The following is a 15,758-nucleotide window of genomic DNA, read 5'->3' as shown; positions in this document are numbered from 1 at the left end:
AAACAATGTGAACAGGAAATTAAAAAGGACAGATTCTCCAATCCCATAGCTTACAACATTGTTTTCTGTGTTCCCTTTGGACTTGTTTCCACATGCACGGTCGTATTGTTTGATTAGCAAAGGGATATAATATTTTTTTCGGAGAGTTGCATATTCTCTGTACAGATGTTCTTTTCATATTAAAATCAGATCCCATGCATGGATTCCCTAATTACAGTTTGAATGGCTCTTCAGAGTGGATGTTGCTGAATTTACTCAGCCATCCTCTCACCAGAGCGCTTAAACGGTCTGCGGATGCTGGCGCTCTTCCTTGGTGACGGGCGTCCGTGACCCTGAACCGAGAATGCGGTGCTGAGCTGGAGATGTGAACAGTAGCCGTGCTTATAGCTGTGAGATGTGGACTGGCTGGATACTGGAAATTTTTGGAGGCAATTAATTTAATAAAATACTGCTCAAGATGATTCCCTTTTCCAGCATTCCTGGGATGGCTCCAGAAACCAAACAAGTGTTCTTTTCTTTATACAATTGTCTTTATTTGTTTTTGGCTGTGCTGGATTTTCGTTGCTGCACGGGCTTTTCTCTGGATGTGGGGAGCGGGGGCTGCTCTCTCGCGGTGTGCAGGCTTCTCATTGCGGCGGCTTCTCTTGCTGCGAAGCACGGGCTCTAGGGCGCTGGGGCTTCAGTGGTTGGGGCACGTGGGCTCAGTAGTTGCAACTCCCTGGCTCTGAGAGCACAGGCTCAGTAGTTGTGGATAGGCTTAGTTGCTTTGAGGCATGTGGGATCTTCCCAGTTCAGGGATCGAGCCTGCAGTGGCAGGTGAATTCTCTACCACTGAGCTGCCAGAGAAGTCCCAAACAAGTGTTCTTAACCCAGCAGTTTATTAAGAAGTTTAATGAATAGAAAATGCCATTTGCCCCAATTATCAGCCTGCTTATAGCCGCTGAGAAGTCCCAGGGTTCTTGTCCTTTAAAAGATCTGCCCTGTTGCCTACCATCTGCGATTCCTCTCTCTGGCTGGCATATGATGCCAACTGCTCCCCGCCCCCTGCCTCTCCTCTCCCTCTCTTCTTTGGCCCCTAGAGGATTCAGGAGGGGGTTTCCTTGCTTCCTTGGGCCAGCCTGAATGCCCTAGTCTTAGAGATGGGCCGCCTGCCCCCAGGTAAGCAGCCACTTCTCCTGGAGATCATTCACTCTGCTGCCAGGTTACTTGGGCCGCGGTTTCTTCTGGAACCTTCAGGCTCCCCAGGCCAGGCCACAGTGCTGCCTGTCCGGCCGACCCTCCTTGGCTGTTCTTTTATTCTCTCACCTCCCATCTCCCCCGCCAGGGCCTCTGCCCCTCAGTCCCCGATCGCACCTCCCTATGTGTATCCTTGGATTTAATCTCACGAGCATTGACAGGTTGAGTGAGACACACCCGCCTCTTTGGTGACCTGATGCCCATTAAGTAGGACTCAAAGAATGAGTCAGCCTTCCTCGTATTCTGGGGTGTCCCCTTGCTGCTCCTTTTGTTGTTGTCATTTGTTTCTGATCGCTAACCATCCTCCACCTTATCCACGATTTCCCCTTTGGTCCATTGGCCCTACTTTGTCAGTCTGCTCATCTTTCTCACATGAACAGTTTGCTCATGGCCTGTGAGCCAGGGTCTAACCAGGAAACAAAAATCACTCCAGGATTTAGAACAGAAGGATGTAAATGTACAGAAGATGGAGAAGCCATATAGGGCACAAGAGGCAGCCAGGTTTGTGTGTGGGGTTTATACAGCTCTTTAACAATGCGCATGGAATTATTTATTTAGAATGAGAAAAGAAATTTGAGATTATAAATTTTAAACAGTGGACAAATTTCATAAGCATCCCCCCAATTCAAAAAGCTAACATTATTATTTTTTTTAATCAATCAACTACTTGTCCTGTCTCCAAAGTAATTTATTTCCCTACATTTTTTAGCTGAATACTACGTGATCACTTCTTTATATGATGACTGTGCAATATGGTTTTTTATTGAGAGAATAGAAAGTTAATTCATCTCTTAGTTAATCAAAATTTAGGAACTTCCCTGTTGTGGAGGCGGGGGCGCAACCCAGGAATTAAGACTCTGCCCTGCCAATACAGGGGACACAGGTTTCATCTCTGGTTGGGGAACTAAGATCCTGCATACTGTGCAGCGTGGCCAAATTATTTTTTTTTATTTAGTTTTTACTTTTGGTAGTTGGGATGTGTGAAAAACGGTACCTTAATTCAGAGCTTGTGGCACCTGCTGCAATTTTTCATCCTATAAACACAAGAATTCTGATAAATTCCATTTTGATGTGATTCCCATCCAGAAAGAAAGAGACAAGTACGGGGCATTTGTAACTGTCTGTGGTGTGCATGCGTGCTCAGTTGCTCAGTCGTCTCCGACTGTTTACGACCCCGTGGACTGTAGCCCGCCAGGCTTCTCTGTCCATGGGGTTTCCCAGACAAGAATACTAGAGTGGGTTGCCATGCCCTCCTCCAGGGGATCTTCCCGACCCAGGGATCAAACCTGAGTCTCATGTCTCCCGCATTGGCAGGCGGGTTCTTCCCACTTGGGAAGCCCCGACTTTATGTGATACATTATTGAATTTTTTTTTTTTTAACCAGAGATACTTTCTGTTTTGAGATGAAGAGAATTGGATTCTCTGCCTACAATGTTTTATCTGGTGACTGGAATAATTTCCCACAGACCAGCCCCTAGCTAGGTCTTCTCTGGTGGCTCTGTCGGTAGGAATCCGCCTGCAATGCAGGAGACCAGGGTTCAATCCCTGGATCGGAAAGATCCCCTAGAGAAGGAAATGGCAGCCCACTCCAGTATTCTTGTCTGGGAAATCCTAAGGACAGGGGAGCCTGGCGAATGATAGTCCATGAGGTCACAAGAGTCACCAGCAGCCTCTGGCTCCATATGCTTCAAGTCTTGCTCACATTTTTCTGGCAACAGGCACTGCAGGACACATTCCTATCTTTTTTCCATTTATTTTATTATTACTTTTTAACTTTTAATTTCGTATTGGGCTATAGCCGATTAACAATGTTGTAACAGTTTTAGATGAACAGTGAAGGGACTCAGCCATGTACCTGTATCCATTCTTCCCAAACTCCCCTCCCATCCAGACTGCCACATAACATTGAGGAGAGTTCTGTGTGTTATACAGTAGGTCCCTGTTGATTATCCATTTTAAATGCAGCAGACACATTCCTATCTTATTCCTTCAGATTTTGCACACCAGACAGATTTGGGAAAGTAAGTAGAAGGAGTATTCCTGGCCTTAACATGGGGGTGACGAGCAGTCACTTAAGTATGCATGGAAATAACTGTAAACCTTGTAAATAAAGCCCTCTGAAATCCAAACTATTCTCCCAGTTCAGCTTTTCATTAGCAGGAGCCCCCAAAGGCCAGACTCCCCTCCACTGGTGCCGTGCACAGGAGAAAGGATGGTGGGCAGGAACTCAGAGGAGGAGAAAGTAATCGTGACCGATTGGGGTTAAAATTTATTCCATCTTGCAAATTTTGCAGAAACCCTTGACTATGTGAACATATTTCTATGGCCCTTGTCAACTACCTTGAAATGGGATGTACCTGAACTAAGGACCTTGGTGTTTGATGTTTCTTAGCTTCTTGGAGACAATCAGAGATCAGTGGGGGAGAAGCCATTACTCCGGTCCACCCCTATCGGAGGATCAGAGGGAGGAACGCGTGTTATCAGAGCCCAGGGATCAGGGTAACCTGAAGGAAGGCTGGACGAAGGGGAACCTGCCCAGTTGGCGCTTCAGCTGCAGAGTAGTCAAAATCTGCCATTGGAGAAACCTTCCGAGGCTGAGAGCCAGGGAAAGATCCACCCTGGCTCTGCCTGCTCGCTCCCTCCAGTCTCCTCCTATAGGTGGAATCTAGCCTAAAGGCTGTGGACCTGGGGACCCGGAGACCTCAGCCTGCAGAGGTCAACTCCTCTGCCACCAAAGAGAGCCGGGGAAGGGAGAGGGATGGGGGGTACATTTCTGCTTTAAATTATCTGTTGTGAAGCTGAAATTCAGACTTAGCTGTTGTGCTTTTTGTTATTTGTTTTGTTTTGGCCATGCCGCTCAGCTTGCGTGATTTTAGTTCCCGACCAGGGGTTGAACCCGCATCCTTGGCAGCGAAAGCATGGAGTCCTAACTACTGGACCACCAAGGAATTCCCAAGTATCGTGTATTTTGGATGGCAGGGTCTTTTATGTGAATGGGACCCAGAGTGCAGACGCCCAGGGCTGGCGAACCCTCAGGGGAAGGGCCCCGTGCGTTCTTGGTTAGCAGTGATGTCACGCGATGCGCTTGGCCTCTAGCGGTGATGAGGCAGGGTCCTCCACGTGCCGGAGCTGCGGGCACTTTCTCGGCCTGTGGTATCGATGTTGCCTCCCCGCTGGGCTGGGAGCTCCACCAAGAGAGTGGCCAGCTCACTGTTGGTCACCACTGTGTCCCCATCTCCTTACACAGCGCCTGGTGCAGAGGAGATGCTCACTAATATTTTCATGAGTCTACATTTTGTAGGTGCAGAAGCTGAGGCTTAGAAAGACTAAAAACTTGCCGGAAGATGCAGTGAGAGCTGGAGGTGGATTTGCACCCTGGCGTCTCTTACTCTCGCCTGGGTGTGGCTCTGCCTGGCCCCACCCTAGTCATTAGCATCAGGGGCTAGGCCCCCTTTGGGCTGGGGCTTTGCAGCTGGGTGGGCTGTGGGCCAGGAGCACCCCCTCCACTTGACAAGGGGAATGGCAGGTCAGGGCGGAAGTCAGAGAAGGGACCAGAACCTGTGGCTTTGAGATCCCAAGCTTCGCTGACAACGGAACTTTCTGCAGTATTTAGTCTTATGCTGGAGCAGGTCACCAAGGCAGAAGGATTCCTCACCTTGTGGATGAATCCTTGAGGTTCGCTTTAATCCACAGCCCCGGCTGCCAGCCTGGAGAGAGGAGGAAGGCTGCCCTGCTCACCTGTTGGGTGCACATCTCAGTGGGCAGCAAAGGCCAAGGGCAGAGGAGGGACAAGAGGAAGGAGGCTTATCTCCTTATCTCAGGTTCCTCTGAAGATAAGCCTGGAATGGGACTCTTCACTGCCAGCTGAGGCCCTTGGCTTTGATCCAAACAGCTCTTCACAGCCTCTGTGAGCACACGAACCTCGGGAGAAGGGGAAGACTGTGGTGCTGGGGGCAGCCGGAGCGGCAGGAGGCTCCTGGCCAAGGTCCGAATGACTTTGTCCTTTCCGGAGGGACTCGCGTGATTCTTAAGGAAAAACTGAGTATTGATTCCTTTCTGCAGATAATCTCGGGTGTTTGTGCTTGAGTTTGCACCGTGCCCCTTCCTGCAAACTCCCTTTTGAGAAAGTGGTGATGTTCCAGCTGGGAAGGGCTGCCCAGTCCCATGCATTGTTGTCACTAGAGCAAACGATGTGTGTGTGCGTGTGTGTGTGGCCACGTCACCCGCCCCTGGGGACAGCCTGATTCCTGCTCTGCCCCCTCCTTGGGTTAAGATGTCTGGGGTGTGTGAGACCCCAGAGGGATTGAGGACGGCCACCCTCATCATAGGTGGGACAGTGGCTCTGCGACCCCAATAGGAGAAGATGATGGTGCATGAAGTCCCCTGTCACCGACATAATAATAATATACAGGGCTTCCCTGATGGCTCAGTGGTAAAGAACCTGTCTGCCAATGCAGAAAACACGGGTTCAATCCCTGGGTCAGCAAGATCCCCTGGAGAAGGAAATGGCAACCTCCACTCCAGTATTCTTGCCTGGAAAATTCCATGGACAGAAGAGCCTGGTGGGGTCACGAAAGAGTCAGACACGACTCAGCAACTAAACAATAATACACTAGCTTCAGAGTCTACTTAGATTCTCAGTGCCCATTTAATCTTGTGTTTTTCCAGATTGTATTATAAAATTTGGCTGAAAGGAAAAAAATAAGAGGTCTTCACAGTAACCGTGTCCTTCGCTCTCTTATCTAGACTCCCCGAATTATATGCACAGGGAACACCCGTGAGATAGGCATGCAGGTCCCTAGATTTGGGGGCCAGCACTGGTCTGCCTGGTTGAGGGACACCTGGCCAATCTATGGTGAAGAGTCAGGGAGGGCGCAGGGCTGGACCACCCCCTTTCTCTCGAGGACCAAGGAGCCCCATCTCCGTGTCTGGCCACCGTCTTCCCTGATTGAAACGCTGCATTGTCATTCTCTCTGGGACACAGAGCAGCAGTGAGTCCCATCCCCACTCACTGCTTCCTCCTGTCTTTTGCCTCATCTGATCAGAAGTGTTTCTTTCTTTTTAATTGATTTATTTTTTTGGCCGTGCTGTGTGGCATGTGGGATCTTAGTTCCCCTGCCAGCGATTGGACCCATGCTCCCTGCAATGGAAGTGCGGATTCTTAACCAGTAGACCACCAGGGAAGTCCCAGAAGTGTATTTTAATCTTATGGCCTCCATATGTGAAACCTGACTAGTGTTTGTCACTGGCCTGTAGTTCGTGAACACTTGGGAAATAGCCTTGGCCCTGCCTAGGTGAGCACAGATGCCAGATGGGGAGTTTCTGGGGGTGGAGGGGCAAGTATGGGAGTGCACTGGGATTCATAGCCCCCAAATCCTGTTTTCTCTAGATCACATACCCTGTCCTGGCTTCCCCTAATGAGCAGTCCATCCTGGAGGCCGGGAGGGCTGTCAACTTCCCTTAGCTGGCAGGGAGTCAAATAGGACTCCTGGTAGCCTTTCTTGGGGTAGCAGCATCCCGGCTGCAACATGCAAGGTGCCTTGGTAATTACTTGAAAGTGAAAGTCACTCAGTCACATTCAACTCTTTGCGACCCCATGGACTATACAGTCCATGGAATTCTCCAGGCCAGAATGCTGGAGTGGGTAGCCGTTCCCTTCTCCATGGTTATAACTTACATTTTGTTTAGATGCATAAGCACAGGGCAGCCAACGGTTGTTAATGTACAACTGTAAATCCCTGGGTCCAGGCTGGTGTATGTATGTGGCTGTCATATAATATGGTGGTGTAGTCTCTAAGTTGTGTCCGACTCTTTGCGACCCCATGGACTGTAGCCCTTCAGGCTGCTCTGTGCATGGGATTCTCCAGGCAAGAATACTGGAGTGGGTTGCCATTTCCTTCTCTAGTCATATTCTATATATATATATTTTAAACAGGGCTACAGCCAAGCCTCTTTTCTTTTTTAAAATATATTTATTTGGCTGCTTTGTGTCTTAGTTGCAGCACGTGAGATTTTCGGTCTATGTTGAGGCATATGGGATCTAGCTCCTTGACCAGGGATCAAACTTGTGTCCCTTGTATTGGGAGGTGGATTCTTAACCACTGGACCACCAGAGGGGTCCCAATAATTATTATAATAATAATTTATATTAGTATATCATTGATATCCTAAAAATGATATCTATTGAGTATTTATTTGTGCCAGGCACTGTGCTAAGTGCCTGCAATGTGTGACCTCATTTAATCTTAGTCGCCTGTGAGTAATCCCCATCTCTGTCCCCATTCTGCAGATGGGAAAGCTGAGGCTTGGAAAGGGGAGGTCATTTCTGGGGCCCGCAGTAAGTGCCTGGTGAGGTCTGGATTCAAGCCCTGTTCATCTGACTGCAGGCTTTCCTGCTGCCCTGGCCTCTGAGAACTCAAATAATTTGGTTTGGGATGACGCCAGAGAGCTGAACTTCAAATCATCTCTGCTCTTTCTGAGTATGTTTTATTTTAAAATTGCATAAAACAACTCTGTTCTCCCCTGGAGAGAGCCACTCTATGTCTTGGAGGCTTTTCTGGCTACCTGTTTGCCGGTCTCGGACACAGACCTGAGGAGTTAGGTCCGAGGAACTGAATTTCAGCTGCTGTAACTTTGGGGTTTCTTCCAGGGCTCTGGTGGAGGCGGCCCTGGGCTCGGGAACCTCGGGTGGCTGCCTCCCCTTCTTTTTTAAGGGAGCAGGCCTGGCATCTTCTCTGTGCCAGGGGCTGCCTGGCACCAGCTGTACATTTCGGGAAATCTGAAAAATAAACAGTGTAAATAAAACCATAACTCCACCCAAGAAATCTGAGACACGGGCTGTCTTCCTTATTAACAAGGCTCCATCCCCACCGTGGGTTTGATTCTTAGGGGTCAGATGCCTGGGGTTGGGGTTTAACCTGAATGGACACTTTTCTCTCTCTCTCTCTTTTTAATCTTTGTCCAGGAGGGTGGGTGTCCAGCTGGCCTGGGGGGAGGTGCAACCGGAAGTGACTCAATCCACAGGAATGTGGGGTCTGGTCTTTCTCCATTCCTCACCATGCCGTTTCCATATCGAGGATTCACTGGGTTCGTGGGCTCAGCTGTCTCTCACTTGTGCCACTTTCAGCCCCGACAACTGACCTCTAAGCAGCTCATTGTGTGTGTGTGTGTTGAAGGGGGTGGGGGTGGGACAGATGTTGAGAATTCTCATGTGTCATTGAATGTAGTGCAGCTCCCTGTTAGGGTGTGGAAGGAGGTCACAGCCATCACGGAGATGAGGCTGGTGTTGGCACCAGGGGTACCCACACTCACTCTTCTGTCCTCTCAGCAGCCTTGGGGGCAGTGCCTGCCTCTACCTCCCTCTCCCCCCAGCCCTTGAATCAGAGCCACTCCAGGTTTGCCCTCTGCTGGTTTTAAGGGACCATGCGTTCTGGGAGCCGGATGCCGGCCCCTCATGCCCCCACAGGAGGCTGTGGTCCATCCAGCCTGGCTGGTGGGGCCAGCCTGAAATCACCATTCGCCTTTATCACTCAGCAGGATGATTCGCCTTTATCACGTTTCATCAGTGTCATGTGGGCGCCCAGGGAAGGATGCTCCCATCTCTGCTGTGTGAGGCCAGCGATAGTCAGAGTTCCTCAGAACAACGGGTCTAGTAGGAGAGAGGGAGGGAGTGATGAGGAATTGGCTCATGCAGTTACCACCTGCCATCTGCAAGTTGGACACCAGGGAAGCCGCTGGTGGATTCAGTCCAAGTCTGAGGACTGAGAACCCAGGGGAGGCGATGCTTAGTCCTGGGGCAGGAGGAGACCGGGGGCTGCAGCTCAGGCTTCCTGGGGCTGCAGCTCAGGCGGTCGGGCAGAGAGAGAATTCTCCTTTCCTCTGCCTTTTGTTCTGTTCAGGCCCTCGTGGGACTGGAGGATGCCCACCCGCACTGGGGAGATGATCTGCTTCTCCTAGACCACCAGTCACATGTTCATCTCATCCAGAAACACCCTCACAGACAAGGCCAGAAATAGTGTTTAGCCAAATATCTGGGCACCCTGTGATCCGGTTAAAAATGACACATACAATCAACCATCGCGGTCTCTGTTATGGCTGGGGTGGGGCCAGGGGCTTTGTGGGAGTTTTGACAGCTTCAGGGCTTCTGACCCTCACTTCCCTCATCTGTGAAATGGGGGTGGTGGCACCTGCCTCGTGGGCCTGTCATATTGAGTGAGTAGGAGAATGGACCTAAAGCCCATGATTGTCATGGAGCCTTGGCGCGGGAAGTGGCTGTGGGAGCCCAGTGTCCACCTGGTCCTCCTTCAAGGACCCTCCAGTCCTCATCTCCTCAAAGCCTTACCAGTCACCCCAGCTCCCAGTGCTCACCGCCCTTGGGAACCGCATGTCACGTCCATCTCTTGCAGTGTTGTTTACATGGTGTGTGTGTGTGTGTGAGTCGCTCAGTCGTGTCTGACTCTTTGCGACCTCATGGACTGTAGCCTGCCAGGCTCCACCGTCCATGGGGTTCTTCAAACAAGAATACTGGAGTGGGTTGCCATTCCCTTCTCCAGGGGATCTTCCCAACCCAGGGATTGAACCCAAGTCTCCCGCATTACAGGCAGATTCTTTACCATCTGAGCCACCAGGGACGCCCATTTATATGGTAGGTGAGTTCAGCTCAACCTGGGGCCGTCTTGGGGTCTTCCCCAGCCTGGAAGGAGGCCAGGGCTTAGTGGCAGGTATTTGCCAACACCAGGCCCTGAAGGACAGCCCTCTTCCCATCTTGTCAGCTGTTGAGTCATCCTGCAGACGTGAGGACTGTCTGCGTCCCGGGGGCTGGATAGGAAGACCAGGCCTGCAGGCTGCCCTGGTCAGGACTCTGGAAGCTTTCAAAACAAAGCAGACTGCATTCACTCCTGGTCGGTCATAGTTTAGGAGTGGGCTTGTGGAATAAGTGATGAATGAATGAATGAGTCTCTCTGGCAGACTGCAGGGGAGGAGCTGGCATGTCTGGCTCTAGCAATCTGGGTGCGTGTCAGACGGCGGAGGCTGCAGACAGGTGTCCGGGTCCAGCCGGGGCCCATCCTGGGCTGCAGGTTCTTCTCCAGCGTGTGTTGTTATCCGCGGGGAAGGCTTCTGCTGGGCCCGCATGAGTGTCCCCACTGCCTTCTGCAGCTTGCCCTGGTCGCCCAGACAGCAGACCCCAGAGCACCATGACCTTGGCAGCAATAGGACAGCCACCTGCCTCTCCCTCTTAGAAACCTCTCGAGTTTGGTCGGCTTAGCACCTCAGCAAATCTGCTCGAGTTGGGACTTGCCTGCCCTGAGCCTCCCGAGGGATCAAGCGCTGGGCCGAGGGGCGTGTGCAGGGAGGCAGGAGGCCGAGTTCATCCGGAGCTCTGTTCTGGCTCCCTCCTGGGGGGCGGGGAGGGAGGAGAACAGTTTGTCCCCCACTGTCCGCAGTCCAGCCCAGCTTAACCCCTGTTACAGACCCAGGACAGGGAAACCCCAGTTCCCCACAGGGTAGACGCGGGTTGCCAGGGAGACAGGGTTAGTTGCAGGTAGACAGGGAGCCGGCTGACCCGTGCCAGCACCTGTCCATCCTGCAGACAGTCCTGGCGGCCGGCACCCTGGAGCCCAGCCCAGGTTTTGGAGTTTGATGGACTTCACTTTGTTCTGGGCTCAACTCTTCATAGCTGTGTGGCTTCCAACAAGTGATGCAACCCCACTGAGACTTCGTTAGCTCATCTGCAAAATGGAGTAATAAGGGTCGGGTGGGAAAATGTGTATAAAGGGTTTGACCCAGTGCCTGGTTCGCATCCAGATGGTGGTGGATATTCCTGCAGGTGGCTGCTGGGGCCAGGTGTTACCTGGGAGGATTAGGGCCTCTGGCCCCACAAGGGCCCCAGTTTCTAGTTCTGAAACCCCTGACAGGAGCTGAGGTGAGGATACGCCCACTGTTAACCTTCCTCTGGTGGCCTTGGGTGACCTTTGCCCTCTGCCCCTGTCTTTAGGAGTCACACGGACCTCCAGCGGCCGTCTCCGGAAGCTTGGTGACCCAACTGGCCCGGGTAAGTGGCTAGTTCAGCCTTGGCCCGCTTGGTTCGTCTGGGGGCAGGAGTTACTGCTCATGGGTTCTGAAGATACTCTGCCAACCATGACCCGGCCTGGGCCAAGGGGTGGGGATGGAGGGGGTGTAGGGGACATGGGGCTCCACCTCTCAACCTTGGTACCCCCGCTGGGTCTGTGTGACTTTTCCCCTCTGGTCGTCTCTGGCCTCCCAGACCTGAGCCCTGCGTGATCATTATAGGAGCTGATCTTGCATCTTTGTTGTCACATCCAGTGGCCAGGCCCAGGGGCTGGGCTCCATCCATGGCCTCTTGTCAGAGGACATTGGGGCCCAGGGGTGAAGGGACTTACCCCCCTCGGAGATGACAGGGGTGTGCTGGGGACCTGCTGGGTGCCAGACCCCAGGTTGGATGGGCAGAAGGACATCATGGTGACATAGCAGTTGTTTTAGAAGGAGGGGTTGTCCCACCAAAGCCCACGCCCCCTGGAGCCCATGCCACACCTTCTTGATCACAGAACTTTCTGTGTCGGTGGAAATATTCTATATCTGCATCGTCCAGGACCGTGGCCACTGGCCACATGTGACTGTGGAGCACCTGAACTGTACGTTGTCTGTTTTATTCTTTCATCTGCATAGAATTTAACTAATTTTATTTTGTATTAATTCCCACTTCGTATCTTCATGTGGCTGGTGGCTGTGAAATTAGACAGTTCCAGACCAGGCTGGCTCTCTGGGACCCCAGAATTCTGAACTCAGATGTTCCTGGGCCCACTTCAGGGGCTAGCCCAACCTCTCCCCAGGTCTGTCCTCTGGAGGTGATGCCTGCCAGTGGGCTGGGCACCCCTAGGCTTGAGCCGTGGTCGAGGGTGGATCTTTGCAGGGAGTGGGGTCAGGGATGGGGCTTGAGGTGCCGAGGGACGTGCAGGCTGGACGTCCACACGAGGGTGTGGGAGGGACAGGAAGGGTGACGCAGGCCGGAGGCCTCTGGTCGGGGAATGAATCACGTCCGCGGTTAAGGGGAAGCTCCGCCCCACTGCAGACATGGGCCGCTAACCACTGGGCTGCCCAACTGCCACTCTGTTCCTGGGAGCCTTTCTCGGAGCTCTTCGCCTCTGCTGCTGTCTGCCTCTCCATCTCCCTCCGTCTCGGTGCTGGGGGAGGCCCCTGCACTCCGGGAGTGAGGTCTTGGGAGGCCGGCTCCCTGGGCTGCGTGGGCGCAGTCTGCTTCTGGCCCTTACTTCCCTGTGCCCAAGGCGGACAGTTCTGTGCCATCAGCACTTGGCAGCCGTGACCACAGCTCCGCTTGGAAGCCTAAGGCATAATTTGCCCAAGCCCGAAGCTGCAAGCCGTGATCTGGGTTTCACATGGAGCCGCCTGCTGACACACGGAATCCTGTCTCTGGGGGCCTCTGCGGGCTCCAGCCCAGACACCCTTCCCTCATCTTCCCGGCTCTCGGCTCCAGTCCCGGCCTCCCTGCGGCTAAGACCTGGGTCCGGGCGGGGTTCTCTCCCGGACCCTCTGACCTCACAAGGACCCCCGTTTGGAGCTTGCCACCCCCTCCTCTCCTCTGTCCCTCCCCTGCCTGATCCCCTGTGTCTGGACCCCACACGCCGTCTCCTCCCCAGAAGGCCAAGGGTCCTCTTTGTGATGCCCCTTCCTTTATTTCAGGTTCACGAGACAGGTAGGGATGGCTGTTTCTGGCACGAGCCCCACAGCCCATCAGCTTACTCACTTTATGTCCTTTTTGTAAAAAAAAATATATAGAATTGTTGGACATATTAAAAAATGTGAAGGGGACTTCCCTCGTGGTCCAGCGTTTAAGACTCCATACGCCCAACTCGGGGGGCCTGGGTTCGATCCCTGGTCAGGGAACTGGATCCCACATGCCATAGTATGTGCCAGAGACACAGACCTGGCACAGCCAAATAAATAAATATGTGATAAATACATTTTTTAAAATATGAAGAATATAATGACACCTGTATGCCCAGCATCCCGCATAGAAAATAACGTGTTCCAGGTGCAGCCCCAGCGCTTGGGTGACCCTCGTCCCCGCTGAGGTGAGCACCCATCTGAACTGGCCCTCGTCCCTGCTTAGGTGAGCACCCATCTGACCTAGCCTTCGTCTCCGCTGAGGTGAGCGCCCATCTGACCTGGCCCTCGTCCCCGCTGAGGTGAGCGCCCATCTGAATTCAGGACGGCTCGCTGCCGGGTGTGTCTGCACTGTCTGCTGTGTGTCTGTAGCCAACACACCGTCTGCTCCTGACACCGGCAGTGTCGAATCACGTGCACAAGGGGGCTGCTGCCTTTTGCTTTTTCATGAGATGGGACGACCTTGAGATTTGCCCACTTACCACATAGCTCTGTGTAACTCTTGTGCTGTGCTATGCTTAGTCGCTCAGTCGTGTCCGACTCTTTGCGACCCCATGGACTGGAGCCCACCAGTCTCTTCTGTCCATGGCGATTCTCCAGGCAAGAACACTGGAGTGGGTTGCCATGATTCAGGGAATCATCCCAATCCAGAGATCGAACCCGGGTCTGCTGCATTGTGGGCAGATTCTTTACCGTTTGAGCCACCATGGAAGCCCAAGAATACCGGAGTGGGTAGCCTATCCCTTCTCCAGGGGATCTTCCCGACCCAGGAATCAAACCAGGGTCTCCTGCATTACAGGTGGGTTCTTTACCAGCTGAGCTACCAGTGTAGCTCTTAAGTTTATTCATTTGACTGCGGGTGGGTAGGGTGCCCCCGTGTGGGGAGGCAGAGTTTTCTACCTCTTGGCCAGATACTAGGGGTCCATGGAAGGTTTCTTCTGTTGCAGACACTGCTGGGCACATTCTCCTGGGTCCCACGCATGTGTGTGTTCCCCCGGGCAAATCGCCTGGGCTCTGGGGACGCTTGCCCTGGGCCCTTCCAAGTGGCTTCCACTGTGCTCTCCCTTTCTGTGCCCTGAGTAGCCACTCTGAGCGACCGCCTCCCAGACCTGCCGAACTTTGCCCCGGTTCCCACGGCACCCACGGCATTTCCCCTCTGTCTGCTTCCTCACCTCCGCTGCCCGGCTCACGCTGGTCTATCCCCGGGCTGGGATCCCTGGGGCCTTCTCCTTCCGCCCTGACATCCGGTGTGTGGCCGGGTCCTGCTTTTCCTCCTTCAAATGCTGCCCGGGGTGGTGGCCTGGTCCCAAAACCCACCCTCGTCCCTTCTGTCATGCGTTCAACAGTGCCGACCACCCCCGATTCATAGTCACTCAGAACCTCAGAAAGCGACTTTACTTGGACATAGGGCTTTTAGAGGTCCAGGGCTTAGAGATGGGGTCATAGAGGAGTAGGGTGGCCCTAAATCCAACGACTGGGCTCCTTATAAGAAGAGAGGCACACACAGGAAGGAGGCCACGTGAAGATGGAGGCAGAGATGGGAGCTTTGCAGTCACACGCTACGGGATGCCTGGGGCCACAGGAAGACGGAAGAGGGAAGAATTTTTTCCCAGAGCCTCTGGAGGGACCACGGCCCTGCTGACACCTTAAGTTTGGCCTTCTGTCTCTAGAACTGTGAGAGAATTAATTTCTGTTATTTTTAAGCAACCCGGTTTGTGGTGATACATTAAAGCAGCTGCAGGAAGCTAGCGCCCCTTCCCTCCAAGATCGAGAGTCGTCTACACCCATCCACGCAAGGCAGTCTCTAAAATGCCACTGTCTGGGCTGTGTCTCTGTCCGTACAGGGGGTGCCCAACGTGAACCCCCGGCTGGTGTCCCTGCGGCCCCCTCCCCTCCCGGCTCACACACCCGTTCCCGTGGGGAAGGGCCCGCCCCAGTGTCCTGTCACTCAGCTGCGCTGCCTGCCTGTCATCCCCCCGCCACCCGTGGACAGTAAGCGCCGCAGCGGGGTGGGGCTGTACGGCTTGTTGCCCACCCTTTCTCCAGGGCAGCACAGAAGACCCCCCGCTCCCTGTCACCAAGGGAGGGGGGAGTGTCCTTTGTGGGGGGTGGGGCTGGTCCACGAAGAGACCTGACCCGAGTCTTGGCCACTTTTCACCTGACGCCTGGGCCCCCACAGAGATCCCCAGCTGCTATCCCCTGACCTATCCGCTGACACCCTCTCCTTCATTTCTCATGTCTCAGCCTCGCCATCCACCTAGGCACTCGAGCGAACAACTCGGTGTCGTCCTTGACCTCCATGCCCCCAGCACCCCTAGATCAACAGGCTGCCAAGACCTTGTCAGCTCACCCACTGTGGCCCTTGGATGGGCCTCCCGTGATTCTCTCCGTGTCTCGGTCAGGCCTCCGTGTCTCCCCCATCCCCACCCTTTCTCCCCACCAGAGGCTCCTCCCTGTCTAGTCAGCATCCTGGGGGGGGCTTTACTAAGTCCCACCTGTGTGCCTGTGCTTGGGCAGTGGGCTCCATGCACGGGATTCGTTAAAGCAGATCTGGGCCTGGTCCTCTGACTGACAGAACCCTTGCTTCCCTCCTCCCCACA

General features: G+C 53.4%; 1 protein-coding gene across 2 annotated transcripts in view; it reads left to right on the top strand.

Moving 5' to 3' along the window:
• SEPTIN9 (septin 9) overlaps window positions 1–15,758 on the top strand; it is a 177,925-nt gene that overhangs the window by 7,056 nt on the left and 155,111 nt on the right. Inside the window, exon 2 of one of the 2 annotated variants that reach the window (XM_061144707.1) lies at window positions 11,231–11,287. The exons of the other annotated variant lie outside the window; for it this stretch is intronic. Coding sequence (XP_061000690.1) covers window positions 11,231–11,287 — 57 coding nt within the window. The remainder of the gene's footprint in view (window positions 1–11,230; window positions 11,288–15,758) is intronic. 2 annotated transcript variants of the gene reach the window in all.

This window comes from Dama dama, chromosome 5 (genome assembly GCF_033118175.1).
Source record: "Dama dama isolate Ldn47 chromosome 5, ASM3311817v1, whole genome shotgun sequence".
In the NCBI taxonomy this organism is placed as follows: Eukaryota; Metazoa; Chordata; class Mammalia; order Artiodactyla; family Cervidae; genus Dama; species Dama dama.
The sequence above is the reverse complement of the archived record's forward strand: the minus strand, read 5'-3'. Positions and strand labels throughout refer to the sequence as shown.